Here is an 18,962-nt window from a genome sequence, read left to right on the forward strand (position 1 = left end):
AACATCCCATCCAGACCACTGCTCCATGGGCTGGGAAAGGGGGAGGTGCTACTTTAGAACAAGGAGAAAGGCAGAGAGATGCCAAAGTGTTTCTGTCACTGAAGCAGTGAGGGCACTGAAACTGAGCAGATCTTCCTCAGACACAGACTTGAATAGCTGCTGAAACACAGCCAGCCCCTGGAGCCCTCCTGCTTTCCCCAGGAACCAGACACCTTGGAGACAAGTCAGCAATGTCCTGCCTCAAAGACACCTTCCAGGTGCAGCTGCAGGGGCTCCTCCTCTTGCTCTCGTACAGCAGCCCTTGCTGGCTCCAGATGTGGTTGAGGCCCCACCCCTGGAGACATTCAGAGTCAGACCTGATGTGGCCCCGAGCAACCTGCTCTAGTTGGAGGTGTCCTTGCTGCTTGCAGGGGGGGTGGACAATATGCCCTTGGAGGGTCCCTTCCAACCCTGTGCCAGCTCTGACTCCGGCAGCAGCTCAGAGCCTTGCAGCAGCTCTTCAGAGCCTTCTGCAGGTCCCCTTTTTGCTTTGCAACATTTGAAATGAGACAACTGATGTACAGCTGCTCCTGGTTTACAAAACACACCCAGCTGGGAGCCATACAAATCTGCTCCGAAACAGACAACATACTTACAAAAGAATACTTAGTAACCAGTTCTAAGTACAGTTAGCAAGTGAGAAACATCTCTGGAACAAAAGCACTGCTCTACAAGGGCAGCAGCAACAAAACCAGACAAACACGTCCTGAGCTACATCACTTCCAGACACTGCTGCTCCCTGCTTCCCACTGCCAGGCAGTCAGCTGCAGGCCTGTGGGGTGCAGGCAGCCCTGGGCACACCTGAGCCACACACAGTGAGTGACAGAGACTTACCCAGAGTCCGCAGCAGGACAAACTGCATCCCCAGGGCAAAGGGTCGCTCCCCATCCTCCACAGACCTGCTGGGAGAGAGACCTCCTCTGAAGGGTCACCACAGAGCCACCAGGGTATGTCCTGCCTCTGCCTCCTGACCCTTCCTGACCCACAAAAGGATCTGAATTCCTTCCACTGAGCTTCTCTTACTGCTAGGAAAAACCACAGCCAGCCCCTCCTGTCCCTGTCTGAGCGAGGGCTCCAGCTCAGCTCTCTGCTAGCCTGAAAATCCAAACCCAGAGATCTGGAGAACCCCCCACAGTGCTGATGGCTTCTCAGGGCAGTTTCCTCTAACTTCATACAATGTCTTGCTTTGTTTCCTTAATTGTGCAGATCAATTAACAGAGAATGCAGCTGTGTGCTGCTCCCTGTGCCTACAGGAGCACAGCGACACCACCACCCCTGCAGGAGCTGCTGTGTTCATGTGAAGAGAGGAGAGACCCAGGCCCAGGCAGGAGGCTAAGCAAAAGCAAGGGATTGTTACTGATTTCTGCACTCGAGAATCCAAACCACTGCTCTGAGGAGGCTGAAAACTCCTTCAGGAGTCCTCCTCTCAGCTGATGCTTCACTTGCTCTCCCTGCAGTTCCTGGGCAGCGCTGGGCACTCCAGGGCTCCCGCATCACAACCTTCAGGGCGGCTGGAATCAGAGCACCTTGAGGTCCCTTCCAACCCAAACCCCTCTCTGACTCTGTGGCACAGTGCAGACCCAAGCCAGCTGCAGCCCACCCAGGGCAGCCCTGTGCTGAAGGGCACAGCAGCACCACCCCAGCAGCCCCCAGGGACCCCCGGGCACCACCTCACCTGAGCGTGACGATGATGGCGGAGGGCTGGGCGCAGGCGGTGATGAGGGTGACGATGAAGAGGAAGATGAGGAAGGGGATGAGGGTGTTGCAGGTGCGGTGGCACTTGCCCGAGGTGGCGTAGCCGTGGTGGTTCAGGTAGGTCTGGAGGATGACGAGGCGCAGCTGGCTGCGCGGCCCCGCGCCCGGCGCGATCACCTGCCGGCTCTGCACGCAGCCGCACTCCGTGTAGTTGCGCACCTGCGGGCACGGCACGGCTCAGCCCCGGCACGGCTCGGCACGGGCACGGCAACCTGACCCTGCTGACTGCAGCTGGCTGGGCAAGGTGACCTCCCTTGTGGGGCCAGGCTGGGAGAGGTGGGGCTGACCATTTGTCTCCAGGGAGACCTCCGAGCAGCCTTCCAGTACCTGAAGCAGCTCCAGGAGAGCTGGGGAGGGAGCTTGGACAAGGGCTGGGAGTGCCAGGACAAGGGACAGTGGCTTTGAGCTGGGAGAGGAGAAATTGAGGCTGGAGAGGAGGAAGAAATTGTTGAGAGTGAGGCTGGGGAGACTCTGGCACAGGTTGCCCAGGGAGGCTGTGGCTGCCTCCTCCCTGGAGGTGTTCAAGGCCAGGTTGGATGAGGCCTTGAGCAGCTTGGGCTGGTGGGAGGCGTCCCTGCCCATGGACCTGGGGTTGGAACTGGATGAGCTTTAAGGTCCCTTCCAACTCAACCCATTTTGTGATCTGTGACCAGCCCTGGGATCCTTCTCAGCCAGGAAACTCCTGCCTGCAGTCTCAGCACCCCCAGGAGCAGCAGACAGTGTGCGAGAAGCTTACCCCAGCGCTGTGGTTGCCACCATTGATGCAGCCAGCCAGGCAGGGGTTGAAGTAGGTGATGCCATCTGAGCCACAGACAGGCTCGTACTCGTGAGTCCTGCAGCCACAGTTCACATTGCAGCTCCCAGTCAGGTTCCTGTGAGCCATGGCAAGAGTGGGGCTGGGGAAAGGAAAAGAACAGGCTGGTAGAGCAAGCACAGCTGTCCTGCTGTTCAGAAAACATCCCACACAGACCCTGGGACTGGGAGGTGACCCTCAGCACCACATCTACACAGCTTTGAAACCCCTCCAGGGACAGGGACTCCATCACTGCCCTGCCCTTGCAGAGCCAGAAGGTCTCCCCTCAGCCTCCTTTTCTCCAGGCTGGACTCCAGGTCCCTCAGCTGCTCCTCACCAGACCTATCCTCCAGAACCTTCCCTAGCTTAGTTTCCCTCCCCTGGACACACCTCAGACCTACTTTGTTCCCTGGGAGCAGCACAGCCACAGGAGCTCTGCACACCAAGAGCGCAGCCACAGCGCAGTGCCTGGCTGTGTCTTGGCAGCAGCTGGACACAGACCTGGCTTGCACATGGCTCTGTTCCTGTTTGTTTAGATCACTCCAGTAAGCTACAGGAGCGAGGAAAGGAGACAGCTTCTCAGCACACAGCTTCTACAGCCTTCATGCTGAGCTGTGTCTCACACAGGCTGCTCTGGAGCAGTGGTTTGGGTGGGTGTGGAGGGACGCTGGTGGCAGAGAGCTGCAGGCAGCTGGAGTGGCAGCAATGATGTGATTCTTGTGTGGCTGTCAGACAAGGAACCCTCTCATGGCCTGGGGCCTTCTGTGCTGTTATTGTTCTGATCCAGTTACTTGCTGCCTTCAAGCCAAGGGATCCAACTGGCTGCCTGGACTGGCAGAGGCACAGGGCCCAGGGCATTTTTTTGTGTCACAGCACTCACCACATGCCCACCTGGACCTGTGGCTGCTTCAGAACATCAGCCACCAGCATTTGGTGCATTTCTGCATCAGGCTGACCACAAAGAGCTGGGTTTGTCCCAGCTGACCCCAAGGCACTTACCCAGTGGTGTAAGGGATGTTTATCCCCCCCAGATTAATGCTTTCACATCCAACAATGAAGAGGGTTGAGAAGCAGAGCAGGGACACCCCACTGCAGATCATGGCCAGCTTGGCGGATTCCCTCGCACCCAGCTTCAGCTTTTTGATGATGTAGCCACCCAGGACAATCCCAACCCCAGCACTGGGGACAATGACCACACCTGCCAGGGAGAGAATGGAGCAAGGGTCACACAGGAGCTGCAGAGGGCTGCCACACACAGGTTCAGGCTTCATTCCCTCACTGGATGCAGCAAGGGCTGCACTAAGCTCTCCATTGTTCCTCTCTCTGCGTCAGACTCTGCAGACCTCTGGAGTGCTGTCAAAGAACTCATGAAAGCCTCCTTATGATGTTACCAGCAGCCAAAGCACCATGAGAGAGCCATTGTGCCTGCATGCAGAACATGGCTTTGTGTTTGCTTTGGACTGGGGAGCAGGACCACAGATTGCTTAACCACTGGGAACTTGGAGAAGCCCAGCTCTGGACACAAACCTTCCCCACCCTGCTCTCAGGGTTAATGCCAGCCAAGTACAAGCACTGCCCTCAGGCAGGAGCCCTGCAGCCTGCCACCCGGGAGCCCACACATGCTTGGGGCTCTGAGCACCCTGCTCTAGTTGCAGGGGGTTGGACTAGATGGCCTCTAAAGGTCCCTTCCAAGCCCCCAAACTCCATAGTTCTGCAGCTCAGGAGCTCCCCTGATTAGACCAGGTGTGGTGTGCTCAGTGTTAGTAAGTAAGGAGAGAAGCAGCAGCCTGGAGGGGAGAGATAACTGCAGGATGAACAGACAGACAGCCTCAGCACTGGGGGAAAGCAGAGACTGAGATGTTCTAAAGATCAAAGAGGAAACTCACAGAAAATGCAACAGCTTCAGAAGATCCTCTAAGGCACACAAGTTGCAGCAATGCCTATGGGTTTCTAGCTTGGTTTTGTTGCTTTTTCCTCCCTGAAGACCTTTACCATCTTAAAGCCTGGGCTGGTGCAAAGCCCTTCACAAGAACTGGGCTCCCACCTTAGTGAGCACACACAGCAAGCATCAGAGAACAGCCTGAGGAGCAAGGCAGATGCACAAAGCTGGATCCTCTCATGTCCCAACAAGCACCTTCCTGGCTCCTCCCTACACTGATCAGAGAAGAGCAAGCCCTGGGAGGCTGTGCTCCAGGGCAGTGCCTTACCAGTGTAGATGCTGGCATTGGAAGCTGGGATGCCAAACTGGGACTCGATGAACTTGGGGATGAAGGTAATAAAAGCTGTGACAATGGCACTCTCGGCTGTGTATGACAAGCTGACAAAAAGGAATGTCATGTTGCTTAGGATCCTGACAGCTGCTCTTGGGAGCTCTACAAAATGACAGAAATGACAGACAAATGTTACAAATAATGAGGCAAAAGCAAACTGGAGCAGAGCAAATCCCTTCCCTTTGTGATGGGCTGGCAGTGAGGGCTTGCTGGCACCCAGCTGCGCTTGCCCAGTGGAAAGGAGAGAGCATGCTGGGATCCCGGTCCTCCACACCTGGGAAGCTGGGATAATGCTGCCACAAGAACCAAAAGGCTTTAATTAAAGATTTCTCTGCATGATTTTAAAGCACTCACAGCAGATGCAGCAAAAGCAGACTGAGAACATGTCAGTGACACCAATGGATCTCAGCACCCTGCAGACAGCTCATTTCGAGTCCTCAGAAGGGACCAAGCCAGCAACCAAGAGAGCACATCCTTAACCTCAGTGGGAAGAGCATTCCTGGATGTTGGAACTGCCCTCAAAGCAAATATGGAAACCCCATCAAGTCAGGACTGGGGTTAAAAAAGCCACTTCAGCACCTTTCAGTCAGCTCTTCAGGGGGTTCTCTCTGCTCAGGTTCACAATGCATCCCCCTGCAGGGGGCTGAACTGGGGCTGCTTCCCTACAAACCCACCCAGGGGACGTCACTGCCTTCCCTTCTCCCAGTAAACTACATCCAGTTTGCTCCCTCCTGTGGCCTGCTCCATGTTGAACCCTGATAGCTGCTTCAGAGGCACTCTGCCTCTCGTGATTTTCACCTGCAATACAACTAAGACTGACTTTTGAGCCCTTGCATCTCCCCAGGCCAGAAGCAGCCAAGGTGGAGCTGCATTTTAACTGATCTCAGCCCAGCCACGTGCCAGAGCTCAGGTCCCTGAGGCTGGAGGCTGCTTGCAGATGGAGCCAGTCTGGGTTTATTTCTTCAGCCTACGCTGGCAGCCACTGCAGGAAGAAGGATCTCCTCCTTCTCCTGTCCTGCCTCTGACTCCTGTTCATTCATCTAGAGACTTACATGAGATTAGGACAGGGTACAAACCAAACCACCTCCCTCCATTAGCTTACTCCAGGGCAAGTGAACCCTCCAAGCAGAATTCCTGTGACTGCTGCCAGTGATGATTCAGAAGAGCACTTCAGCTGATGAAGGGCAGCCTGCAGCCAGCCTGACAGCTGCAGCCTGAGGGGCACAAGCATGCTGGTAGCAGAGGTCCTGTCACCACAGGAAGCAGGGGACCTTGTTACCTGCACATCAAAGCCTTCAGCAGCGCCAGTGAACGGGTGCCCAGCACCCTCCGCCGCATCCTGTCACAACCATCTACTGAAATGCCAACAGCAGGTTAAACACAGCATGGCACAGCTCTGCCCCTGGCACCCACAGGCAGCCCCAGGCCAGCCTGCATAGAAGGTTCTCAAGCTTTCCAAGCCACAAACCAGCCCCACCTTTAACGTTCCTCCCAAAGCCCATGGAGGCAGGCACTGCGCCGTCGGCTGGCACCCTGCTGCTGCTCTTCTCCTTCAGCACCTCATCATCGCTCGAAGCATCTTCAGAGTCCAGCTTCTTCTTCTTCTTCTTCCTGTGCCTAGGAGGGAGCTTCTTGGGGAAGGTGAACATGGGGAAGATGACGAGGAGCATCGCGATGGCACAGAGCAGAAAGCCACTCCACCTAGCCCCAGGAGACAGCAGCAGAGGAGAGGCCAAGGTTAACCTGGCACAAAAGCCAGAGGGATCACTGCAGGCCAGGCTGGGCTGGCTGGCAAGGGCCTTTGGCAGGCATTAAAGGGCTGGCCTGGGGGTGCCCTCACTGCCCCAAAGCCCCTAGCTAGCAGATGCCTCTCTTGGTGTGTCTGTGGATAGAGACCTGCATTCAGAACCCACCGAATCCACTGAAACAGTGTCAGCCTTGAGCCATCCTGGGAGCCATCCTGGGAGCCACTCAGCAGCAGCTGCTGAAAGCAGTCACCTTCTGGAGTAGACAGGGCTGCTTGCTCCAGAAACAAACCCACTTGGTCTCATCTTTGTAATGCACAGATGCTGTGAGCTGTATTTTTAAATGAAGACAAACTGACCTGCAGGCTGTGTGGCAAATGGTGACACAGACACCCACCCAGGAGCATCTCCGTTGGGCTGGGGGAAGCTTTTGTGGGGCAAACCTGAGCAACTGGAAGTTGTGCCTGGTTCTGACATTATGTAAAGAGAAAATCCTCTCTTCATTCACTTTAGCTGATAAGGCACAGGGATTAAAGCCCAGCCTTTGAGGAGGATTAGTCAGCACTCTCAGGCAGGGAATTCATCAGCAGGCAGTGGCAACATCCCTCTCAGATGTCAGAGGCAGAGGCTGATCAAAGGAACAATCTGTGGCAGTAACGTGCAGCAATGTGAAACACCCACTCAGGGGGAGCAGCACAGGAGGTGGGGCTGTGATGAATCCAAACCCAAGGGGACCCTACAGCAGCACAGCCACTGCTGGAGATGCCACCAGTGCAGCGCTGGATGCAATCATCTGCACTGTCTACACCTCACATCCTGCTGGAGGCAAATCAAAGAACTGGATGTGGCCGGTTGACGTTGCCCCCTTAAGAAAGGGAATATGGTGGACGGAAGCTGGTAAACGGAAGGAATAGTCTAAACTAATTTCATTGGACGAGTGGGAGGAAGCACTTCTGAGCTGGGACTATACTGGACATTTCCAGCACTTCTCAGTCAGTCTTGCTTCCGCCTTTGCATGGTGCAGCGGCTCTGCAGCTAACTCTGTGCTGGGCTTTCTGCCAAGGCCCCGGCCTTGAAAACAAGATACCAGGCCTGTATACTAACTCCCTTCCAATTAACACAAAACTGCTTTTAACTTCTTTCTTTCGCTCTCTCTCTCTTCTAACCTAATCTGGGGAAAGGGGGGAGAGAGGGGAAAGAGGAGGTGGGGAACCCCCTCTCTGCCGAGAGGGGTTTACTCTCATTTCTGTGTTACTCTGTTGTATATCTTTGTATATATTGTAGATATTGTAAATTTGTAAATAATCCCCTGCAAACCCTACATCGCTTTGTAAATATAGCTCCACTGCTTTGCTAATTCAGCTTGCGAGTTTTTTTTTCTTTTCCCTTCAATTTTTTTTTTCCCTTTTACTTTACAAAGGGGGAAGGGAGGAGGCTTCTCAGCCTTATCCTTCCAAACCCACCACATTTTTTTTATTGGCGCCCAACGTGGGGCAGATAATTAGTTTAATTTATTATTTGATTGATTTAGTGTTTTCCAGCTGAATTAGCAAACATGAAGGTATTGTGGTTTGTGGAGCGATTATTCTTTTCAATTTTTGGGGCTCTGGTTTACAGGTATTGTTTGGGTTTGATTTTGGATTACCTGGGTAAATATTTGGTGCGGACAATTTATATGTGGGTTATGTATAGAGTTAAATTATGGTATGGAAAATGTATTAATTTATTATGGCCAGTGAGATACAGGAATGTTACCTCCACCACTCTCCCAATTGAGATAAAGGGTTTTAAGATTCCGCCTGAGGAGACAGTAACTTTAGGTGATGCCTGGGATCCAAAAGTGATTTATTTGATGTGTATAATCCTGCTTTCAGTGATAATTAACGTGTATCTCCTGATTTCTTTGCGGCGAGAGAAAAAGGTGTCCAGGGCGTGTTTTGTTATTAAAACTAGATCAAAAAGAAAACGCCGTGGCTCTCGATCAGTCCCAGAGTCATCTAGTGATGAGGACTGTGGAGAACCCGTGTCAGTTAAAAAGAAGGCTAAAAAGTTAATTGGTAAAGCAGCTCTAAATGACTTTGCTGATTCTAGCAAGCAGCCAAGGGCATCGGCTGGTATCAACATGGCACCTACTCCTTCTCCTACTCCTTCTCCTTCTTCTTCTTCTCCGTCGGCCAGTAATGGAGCAACGTCACTTCCACCCACTCCCTCAGTGGGACCGGAAGTCACTGCCCCAGCAGCTGATTTATCTCAGGACCTGTCAGCTTCCATTAAGGTGGCTGTAAATGCAAACACAGCTCCAGTCAAGGTGGCTCCTTTAAAGACTAGAGCTGCAAAGGCCCAAGATGGAGAAGAAGAGGTGGAGACTGATCCTGGTGAGGGGCCCTCTACTCTAAAAGATCCTGCTCAGGAGGAAGAGAAGGTTTGTTTTAAAGATCTAGCTAACCTAGTGAGATCAAAGCAGGATAGAGATGAAGCTAGGAAAGCAGCTGGCAAAGGTGGTTCTCAGCTTAAAGAGATCCTTAGGAGGATGACAGCAGGATTTTACGGGCAAAGAATTCAGGGAGATGAAGATGAAGATGACATTACAGACTGTTCGTCACCACGGGAGGAATTGAGAAATGTCCGTAAAGATTTCACCAGGGCAGATAAGGAGCCAGTTCTAGCTTGGCTTAGTAGATGTTATGATACAGGTGCTTCAGCTCTAACAGTTGGAGACAAGTCAGCAGCTCAGTTAGGAACTCTCTCAAGGGACAATGGAATAGATAGACATCTAGGCGAAGCTCTCGGTAAGGTTAATCTGTGGATACGCCTTTTAATAGCGGTTGCCCTGAGATACCCTTCCCGAGATGATCTTCCATGGAATCCTAAACCCTGGACTACCATAGATGAGGGAATTAAGCGCTTGAGAGAATTTGCTGTTAGAGAGCTACTCTATGGTGAACATGAAACTCTGAATCCTGATGACATTCCTGTGGGTATTGGTCTTGCTAAAAAGATCATCAAACTTGCTCCTTCTAATTATGCAAACATTCTGGCAAGCAGAATTGTGTCAAGAAGTTATGGTGGAGCTTCTCCCACGGTTGGCCAATTCAGTGATCAAATGAGACAATTGGAGGATAGCATGACACGTGGTTCTTTGGTTTCAGCCATCAAAACTATGTCTGGTGATATTCAGAATTGCATAAGAGAGTTAAAAGATGAATTTAGAAATTCCATATCCCAATTGGCACAAAGGGATAGTTTCAATTCTTCCTCCAGGTGGGTACAAGTCTCATCTGTGAGGAATACACGTCCTCCAAGGAGGTCATTCCAAAACAGGACATTCCAAAACAGGTCATTCCAAAACAGACCACCAAGACAATCACGTAGAACTATTTGGATAACTCTGCGTGATCAGTTTGGTGAGAACATGAACCGCTGGGATGGCCAACCAACTTCTAATCTTTTCAGGAGACTGAGGGAATTGCAAAGTGGCAGAACCCGAGGTAGCAATACCAGAAGGGTAGCTGTTACTTCCACAGTTCCCCAGAACGACTCTTATGGCTCCAACAGTGGCTCCAATTATAACATGCAAAGTTATAACCCTGCACAATATGTGCAATGCACATGTGCGCATGTTCCCCATAACTAGGGGTGCCCTGCCTCCCGCCAGGGGGAGGAGAGGGATAACAGAGATAATAGAATCTATTGGGATGTGTACATCCAGTGGCCTGGCACTTCACAATTTCGGAAGTACAGGGCCTTGGTTGACACAGGAGCTCAGTGCACCATAATACCATCAAATTATCAGGGATCAGAGTCTATAACTATTCTGGGAGTCACTGGTGGATCTCAAGAGTTAAGTAAGGTAGAGGTTAATATAAGTCTAACTGGTAAACAATGGAGGAAGCATACAGTTGTGACCGAACCTGACGCACCTTGTATTTTGGGAATTGATTTTCTGAGAGAAGGGCGTTTCAAGGACCCTAGAGGTTACAAATGGGCTTTTGGAGTAGCTTCAATAGAAATTGATGGACAAAAATTGAAGCTGTCTGCCAGACCTGAACTTTCTGATGAATCTGCAGTTGTGGGACAACATAAGATACAGGACATTAAATTGCCGGTTGCTTCTCAGACTGTGCATCACAGACAATACAGAACCAACCGTGACTCTTTGTTGCCCATTCAAAATCTGATTCGTCAGTTGGAAAGTCAGAAAGTCGTCAGCAAAACTCATTCACCTTTCAACAGTCCAGTGTGGCCTGTGCGGAAGCAGAATGGAGACTGGCGTCTGACGGTAGACTACCGAGCCCTGAATGAGGTGACACCACCTATGAGTGCAGCAGTACCAGACATGATGGAGCTACAGTATGAGCTGGAATCCAAAGAGGCCAAATGGTATGCTACCATAGACATTGCTAATGCATTTTTCTCTATTCCCATAGCAGAGGAATGCAGGCCTCAGTTTGCTTTCACCTGGAGAGGAATCCAGTACACTTTCAACAGGCTGCCAATGGGCTGGATCCACAGCTCAAGCATCTGTCATGCAGTGATCCACGATGCTCTGGAGAAAGGAGGTGCTCCAGAACACATCCAGTTCATCGATGATATCATCGTCTGGGGTAAAACTGCTGAGGAAGTCTTCGAGAAAGGTAACAAAATCATTGACATTCTTCTGAATGCAGGTTTTGCCATCAAACGAGACAAGGTGAAAGGACCTACCACAGAAATTCAGTTTCTAGGAGTGAAGTGGCAGGATGGACGCCGACACATTCCAGTGGATGTGGTAAATAGAGTCTCTACCATGGCAAGTCCCACAAACAAGCAAGAGACCCTACGTTTCTTGGGGATAGTGGGATTTTGGAGACTGCACATTCCTGGATACAGTCAGATTGTGAAACCTCTGTATGATGTAACTCGAAAGAGAAACCATTTCCACTGGGGACCTGAACAACAAGCAGCCTTTGACCAGATAAAGCAAGAGGTAATTCAAGCAATGGGTCTGGGACCTGTCCGAGATGGTCCAGACATTAAGAACATTTTGTACACGGCTGCAAGTGACAATGGTCCAACCTGGTGCTTGTGGCAAAAAGCTCCAGGAGAGACATGTGGACGACCTCTTGGTTTCTGGAGTCGAGGTTACAGAGGTTCAGAGGCTAATTATACTCCAACAGAGAAAGAAATCTTAGCTGCCTATGAAGGAGTAAAAGCATCTTCTGAAGTGATTGGAACTGAATCACAACTTCTCTTAGCTCCCAGATTACCAGTTTTGAATTGGATGTTCAAAGGCAAGGGCTCCACACCACATCATGCCACAGACTCAACATGGTCTAAGTGGATGGCTCTGATAACACAGAGAGCTCGAATGGGAAATCTTGAAAGACCTGGTCTAGTGGAGGTGATCTCAAGTTGGCCTGAAGGTACCAACTGTGCCAAACCTCCAGAGGAGAAAGTGACTCGTGCTGAGGAAGCTCCTCCTTACAATGACCTTTCTGATGATGAAAAGAAATATGCTTTGTTCACAGACGGTTCCTGTCGTCTTGTTGGAAACAAGCGAAGGTGGAAGTCTGCAGTGTGGAGTCCAACACGCCGAGTTGCAGAGGCGAAAGATGGAGAAGGAGAATCCAGTCAGTTCGCAGAGGTAAAAGCTGTCCAGCTAGCTCTCGACGTAGCTGAACGTGAGAGATGGCCAAAGCTTTATCTCTACACCGACTCATGGATGGTAGCCAATGCTCTATGGGGTTGGCTAAAGAACTGGAAAAAGAGTGGCTGGCAGAGAAAAGGAAAACCCATTTGGGCAGCCAACCTGTGGCAGGACATTGCTGACCGAATCGAGAGAATTAGAGGTTCAGTGAACCGAGCTGGACCTGCACATTCAGATTTGCTACGGAAAGTAGAAGGTGATAGAGTTCCTGTTGTTAGAGAAAAGAATCTGTTAGGTAAAACTGTTTGGGTATTTTCACCCTCAGGAGAGGCTAAACCTGTCCGAGGGGTGGTTTCAGCTGAAGGTCCGGGTCACACTTATTGGGTAATGCAGGAGAATGGTGAAATTCAGTGTATTCCACAAAGAAATTTAACTTTAGCTGAAAGAGGTTAATTTCAAACTGTTGTATAGCTACATCGCGTCCAGAGGAAGAATCAACGAGGAATCTACGGTGCACGAACCCTGAGATCCCTGAGAGCCCTGAGTCAACTAAGAGACCCTGAGATTTCCCTGTTTCCCTTTTCTTTGCTTCGTCAGCGAAGAAATGAACTGTTTTCCATTTTTCTCATTTTCTGATTTTCTTGGACTTTTGAATCATCTACATCTGAGCATAGCCGGAATGGACTATGAACTTTACTCACGAACTGTAAATATCATTTTGGATTGGATGGACAGTATGAACAGCCAATGAAATTGTTTAGAAGGGGTGGATTGTGGCCGGTTGACGTTGCCCCCTTAAGAAAGGGAATATGGTGGACGGAAGCTGGTAAACGGAAGGAATAGTCTAAACTAATTTCATTGGACGAGTGGGAGGAAGCACTTCTGAGCTGGGACTATACTGGACATTTCCAGCACTTCTCAGTCAGTCTTGCTTCCGCCTTTGCATGGTGCAGCGGCTCTGCAGCTAACTCTGTGCTGGGCTTTCTGCCAAGGCCCCGGCCTTGAAAACAAGATACCAGGCCTGTATACTAACTCCCTTCCAATTAACACAAAACTGCTTTTAACTTCTTTCTTTCGCTCTCTCTCTCTTCTAACCTAATCTGGGGAAAGGGGGGAGAGAGGGGAAAGAGGAGGTGGGGAACCCCCTCTCTGCCGAGAGGGGTTTACTCTCATTTCTGTGTTACTCTGTTGTATATCTTTGTATATATTGTAGATATTGTAAATTTGTAAATAATCCCCTGCAAACCCTACATCGCTTTGTAAATATAGCTCCACTGCTTTGCTAATTCAGCTTGCGAGTTTTTTTTTCTTTTCCCTTCAATTTTTTTTTTCCCTTTTACTTTACAAAGGGGGAAGGGAGGAGGCTTCTCAGCCTTATCCTTCCAAACCCACCACACTGGAAAACAGACAAAAGATGGTATAAAAAACTCCAAGGACACCTACAAGGGAAAGGAGAGGTCAGAGCAGCATCTGCAGTCATTAAAACCCTTGACTGTCTGTCTTCTAAAGTCAAAGGAAACATGCAGAACACCTCAGAGGAATCTGCACCAGCCCTGGGACCTCAACTAAAAGCAATTAAAGGTAAGGAAGAAGCAGACAGTGCTGGAGGAATTCCTTTAAACTGCTTGTGTGGAATGCTGATGAAAGACTCCACAGGAAGATCCAAGTGTTGAACAGCCTCAGAACACTCAGAGAAGTGTCAGCCAAAGAGAATCAGAGTCAAAGCAGCTGACAGAGCTCCAAGGGCCACTCCACAATTAATGAGGTCCCTGTAGGGCAGCTGAGCAGCCCTCAGACAGCAGCATGATGGATGGCTCCTAGCAGACACCCCTAGAGCCACCACATCTGAACACAGAGCAGCTCTAAGCCCTGGTGGGCCAGCAGAGAGAGACACCTGCCTGCCATTTAGCCCCCAGCACCCCCAGAAAGCCCAGGTGTGCAAAGCCCAGCAGCACAACCCCAGTTCTGTGTGACTCAGGGACCACCCAGAGCAGAAATAACCCTGAGCCATAACCACTCTGGTCACCGGGTGCCACAAGCCACCTGTCCTGCAGGCATGCAGCACACCTCTGCCAGAGCAGCTTTGCTGCCAGCTGTCCTGGCTGCTGCACTCACTGTGTGCTCTGCAAGCAGCACCCCCAAGAACAATAATGGGATTTTTCCAGAGCATCCCTGACAGCTACAGAAAGGGAAAGATGGGACTCAGACACTGACTCCCTGCAAAGGAGACAAGGCTGAGGAACCTCCAGCACAGCTGCCCAGTAACTGCACTCTGCTGTACACAGCCTGTCAGCTGAAGTGAGTGCTGGACTCCTCTTACATTGCAAGCTGTTAGATTAGAGAAGTAAAAATAACCTTGGCTACTGGCACTGCCCTGCAAGGAGAAAGTGTCACAGTCCCAGAGCAGAGACTGCAGTGCAAGGGAAGTCTGCACTTGCAAGCAGTGAGCAGCAGGGGACAAAGGGCCAGGCCCTACACATCAGAAGCTTCATTTGAAGGATAAAGCCTCAGAAGAGGAAAGAGTACGAGGCACAGATGCTATGAGCACCACCAGAACTGATGAGAAGCTAGCACAGGTTGTGAACCACACTTCCAGAGCCTAGGGAGCAGGGTGAGCTCCTCCTCACAAACTGGGCAGAGAAAAAGTGAAAGACAGGGATCCAGAAACCCTTCAGGGAAAGCCAAACTGCAAACTTAATCAACATGATGGCAGAAGGAAACAAGCCTGGGAAGGCCATGCTCTGGCCCCATCCCATCTCCCTCTCCTGGGCCAGGCTAAATGAAGTCTGTGGTTTCTCACCAGGGCAGCAGAGCTGTTTCATGCTGCCTGCTATGGAGTAAAGCCAGAAGGGACCATTCTCAAAGCCCCTGGTCCCCACCACTGGCCAGCCCTCGGTCCTTACCAGTTGCCAATGAAGCGGGGGTCACTCTGGTCGATATAAACAGTTGTCCTAGGATCCACGTAGAACCCAATGAGAAGTCCTCCCAGCAGGTACCCAGCAGCAGGACCCAGGGCTCCCATCACATACATGATGGCTGAGGGAACAGAAGGGCAGTTGTGCATCAGTAAAACCAATGTTTCACTACTCACCTGAAAACCCAAGCAGTAAAGGATGCTCCCTGAGCCCTGGAGCCTTCAGAGGCCTTTCTGTGCAACCTTCAGGCACAGCACCTTCTGTGCAGCTGAGGCATTGACCAGCAAATGTGCACACAGGTGCACACACACAGGGGTGTCCTTTCCTGCCAGATGTGGCTGGCCATGGGGAGCCAGCAGCTGGATACCTCTCCAGGGTACAGAGCACACATCTCAGCTCTGCCCTGTTCCTCTCATGCCCCAGCACCACGATGGGGTAGCACGGGACAAGCAGGCATCAAGCAGCTTCCACCCTTCTCAGAGGTGTTTCACTCACCCTGCCCAAACTCACCCACACAGAAGACCCCCAAAGCCCCTCAGTTTTAAGCAGGCTTTTGAGCCAGAGGACACAAAGCTGACTGGAGCTGGGAGCAGAAGCCAGGCAGACTTCTCCAAGGCTGTTCAGCCAGGAAATCAGTTCACTTCCTTCTCTGCCTCCTGAGCACACAAGCAGCCTATCTATAGGGGCTTTAGGGGTTCCTTTAATGTGGTTTATTTGCTCAGGAAAAAACAATACTCTGAGCATTACTGCAGCTCAGATAACAACCTACAGAGCAAATCTCTAAATCATTTCCTTTCAACATCCATTAGTGTTACCCTGGCTGCAGGAGGCTCTCAGACCCAGTGCTCCCCTCCAAACAACAAACAGAGCAGCAGCACCACTGCAGTGGCCTCCCTTGATCTTTGGATGGAGTAAATTTATCACTGTTTTCACAGGCAGACCCTAGGAGACAGCTGGAGAGAGAAGCTGAACCCAAGCATCATCCCTGCTGCCTGCCACGCAAACCAAACCCACTGGGCCGGCTGCACACTGCATGAGAAAATGCTGAGGGCTGGCACAGCGCTGCCCAGGGAGCTGGCACAGCGCTGCCCAGGGAGCTGGCACTGCCAGGGGAGGAGCAGGACCCCTTTGCTCTTCTCTCACAGACTGCAACTGAGTTATCATTTGTATCAGCCCAGCCGCCCCATGGCTGCGCTCTGCTCGCACTCGGCAGCGCTACAGCATCGGCTGAGGGACTCCTGCTCCCTTCCGAGTTTCAGGGGCAGGTCTGACTCGATCGCTAGCCCCAGCCAGGACCCCTGCCCTTGCCCAAGGAAGCAGCAGGCACGGCGCAGCTCTCTGCCGAGGGGGGAGGCTGGCTGCCGGCAGCCAAAGGCCTTTTCTGCAGCTTCACTCTTCCTCTGTCCCACAGCGCGACAAGAGAACAAAGAAGTAAAGAGGGAAATTACTTCAATGATGTTCTCCCAGCATCAATTTCCTTTCAAAGATCGGTTTCTGCCTAGGAGGCAGAGGTTAATCACCGCACACGCCGGTGATGGCTGCTCGCTAAGAGGTCGCTCAGAAGGACAAGCACAGAGCATTTCTTCTTGCTTGCTTGGGAAGGGGCAATCCCATTGCCATCTTCCAGCTGAGACAGGAGGAATCACAGCTCATTACTCAGAGCCCACCGAAAATCTGCCTGCAAGCAGCAGCACATTATTGCAGTGATTCGCAGCTGACCCTGTTAGCTCTGCTAGAGCAGCTCGGGTCCTGCATCCCAGAGGGCTGCAACAGCCTCAAAAAACCAACAGAGATACTAGATCCCAGCTGGAGAGCTCTGGAGCTGTACTGGGACCATACTGGAACTATTACTGCAGGTCAGAGGGTCTGAAGAACATTTCCAGCCATGTGTGAGAGTTATAAATAGCAGAGGCTATTTGTTCTGGCCAAAGGGCAGCACCACCACCTCAGGAAACCCTCTGAAGTCTCCAAATCTGCTCTTCCTTCTCTTAGGAACAACCCCTGGGCATTTGCACACACCACTGCTCACCACACAGTGTTCTTCATGGCTCTAATCACAGCTTCTAATAGAATGAGGGCAAGAGAGGGGAAACCACCTAGAAGGGAACAGTGCTCCCTTCTAGACCTTCGACAGCCAGGTCTTAGATCTCAGGTCAGTACAACCCAAGGGGCCCTGCCTAGGGCCCATGCCATGACAAGCCTGCCCAGGAACCACACAGCCAGAGCATCAACTAAGCAGGAGATGCTTCTCTCCATCCCTGTGGCAAGACCAAAGGCCAGCAGCACTGTGAGCTCCGAGCCCTGGCTTGGATTCACTGACCTGAAAGACTCCTGGGGTTCAACACCTTGAATTAAAGAGCTAGGGAAAGGATGATCTTCTCCTGGTGGAGACAGGTCAGCAAGGAATGCCCCAGCACCTCCTTGCCCCTCCATAGCATGGGAGCTAAGAGGTGCTCCATGGAGACACAGGCTGTCCCCAAAGGACCCTGGCACTCAAAGCAGTCCTGCAAAACAGGACAGGGACAGATGCTGGCCCCTGAGGAGGCCCTGCTCAACCAGACAGACGAAGGGATGTGAGCTGCCAGAGCTGTGCAAGATACTCAGAAAGCAGGGGATGGAGAGTGACAGAGAAGAGGGAAGGAAATCGATTCATGCTTTGCTCTGGACAGAAACCACCACAGAGCCCACTGGGTAGTGCCAGCTGGTGCTACAAACACAAGGGATGGCTCAGACAGTCCCAGGCAGGGTCCTGGAAGCAGCCAATGTTTGTGTCACAGGGAGAAGCAGAGATTGCCATGCAACATGGGAACAGGAACTGCAAATACTTGGGTCTGACACTGAGTGCTGTGGGTTGGGTCAGGTGAAAACAACAACTCCTCACTGCTAACCTCTGCTCCTGTACAGAGGCCACAATAATGCAAGGCAAGTGAAATATTCCAACCTCCTCCAAGAGATCATCTCTGCTACAGAGGAGGGGGGGAATCTCAATCCATCTATCCCAAAATGAGGAGTTAATTGAATCATCACTTGCCAGAGCAAAACCATCTGAACATCTTGATCAGAGCTGCTGAATGGCTCAGCCTAAACACCGAGGGCAGCACCGCAGCAGTAATTACTCACTCATTACCCTTCCAAAGGGGTCTCCTTAATGGTAACATTTAATTACATTCGGCTTCCCTGTGGAGGCAGAACTGTGCCGGTGAGCTGCCCTGGCAGCCCCTGCCCTGGTGTCCCTGTGAGCTGCCCATGCAGAGGGGATTATCACTGACCTGAGCACTGGCACTCCCCCAGGGCAGGGATCCTTCCAAGACCTCCCCAAACACCAGACCTGGCCGATGTACAAAACCTACAACGTTCAGACTGGGCTCTGGTTACTCTCACTGAGGAGGGGATTTAATCACCCAGCTGATCTGGGGGGAAGTTGGCCAATATCTGTTTATTTAGTCTGCATTTTTGCTAAGTAAAGCCTGCTCCTCCTGTTCCTCTGCCGTGTGAGCAGCATTGGCCCTGACAGCTCTGCTCCCCAGCTCCTCAGATTAGCACATTGTTAAGCATATTGTTGCTCTCCAGCACTAAAGAAGCCTTCACATTTAGCAGGCAGGCAGGAGAAAGGTGGTGGCTTGAGGCTGGGTACAGATGACTGCCAGCCAGCTCCAGGCACACTCTGGGAGCAGGAACTTCCCCAACAGGATCATTAACTCCTCTCTGTTCCAAGGGCTGGAGCAGACTCCCTGTGCCCATGTGGAGCATCTGAAGCTGCCTGGTTCTGCATGGCTGGAGCTCTGCAGAGGGTTGAGGCTGCAATGGACTCTGACTAGA

General features: G+C 51.5%; 1 protein-coding gene across 4 annotated transcripts in view; it reads right to left on the reverse strand.

Annotated features, from left to right (window-relative positions):
• The window catches only part of SLCO5A1 (solute carrier organic anion transporter family member 5A1), a 35,484-nt gene that overhangs the window by 4,953 nt on the left and 11,569 nt on the right, over positions 1–18,962 (reverse strand). For 3 of the 4 annotated variants that reach the window (XM_068162540.1, XM_068162538.1, XM_068162539.1), the window contains exons 3-9: positions 15,132–15,264; positions 6,335–6,558; positions 4,795–4,959; positions 3,587–3,785; positions 2,531–2,690; positions 1,715–1,953; positions 874–941 (exon numbers count right to left, since the gene is read on the reverse strand). In XM_068162540.1, the coding sequence (XP_068018641.1) occupies positions 874–941; positions 1,715–1,953; positions 2,531–2,690; positions 3,587–3,785; positions 4,795–4,959; positions 6,335–6,558; positions 15,132–15,264 (1,188 nt within the window). The remainder of the gene's footprint in view (positions 1–873; positions 942–1,714; positions 1,954–2,530; positions 2,691–3,586; positions 3,786–4,794; positions 4,960–6,334; positions 6,559–15,131; positions 15,265–18,962) is intronic. The other variant, XM_068162541.1, reaches the window with a different exon arrangement.

Source organism: Melanerpes formicivorus, unplaced genomic scaffold (genome assembly GCF_026170545.1).
Source record: "Melanerpes formicivorus ecotype bairdi unplaced genomic scaffold, bMelFor1.0.p_v2 SCAF_65, whole genome shotgun sequence".
Lineage (NCBI taxonomy): Eukaryota > Metazoa > Chordata > Aves > Piciformes > Picidae > Melanerpes > Melanerpes formicivorus.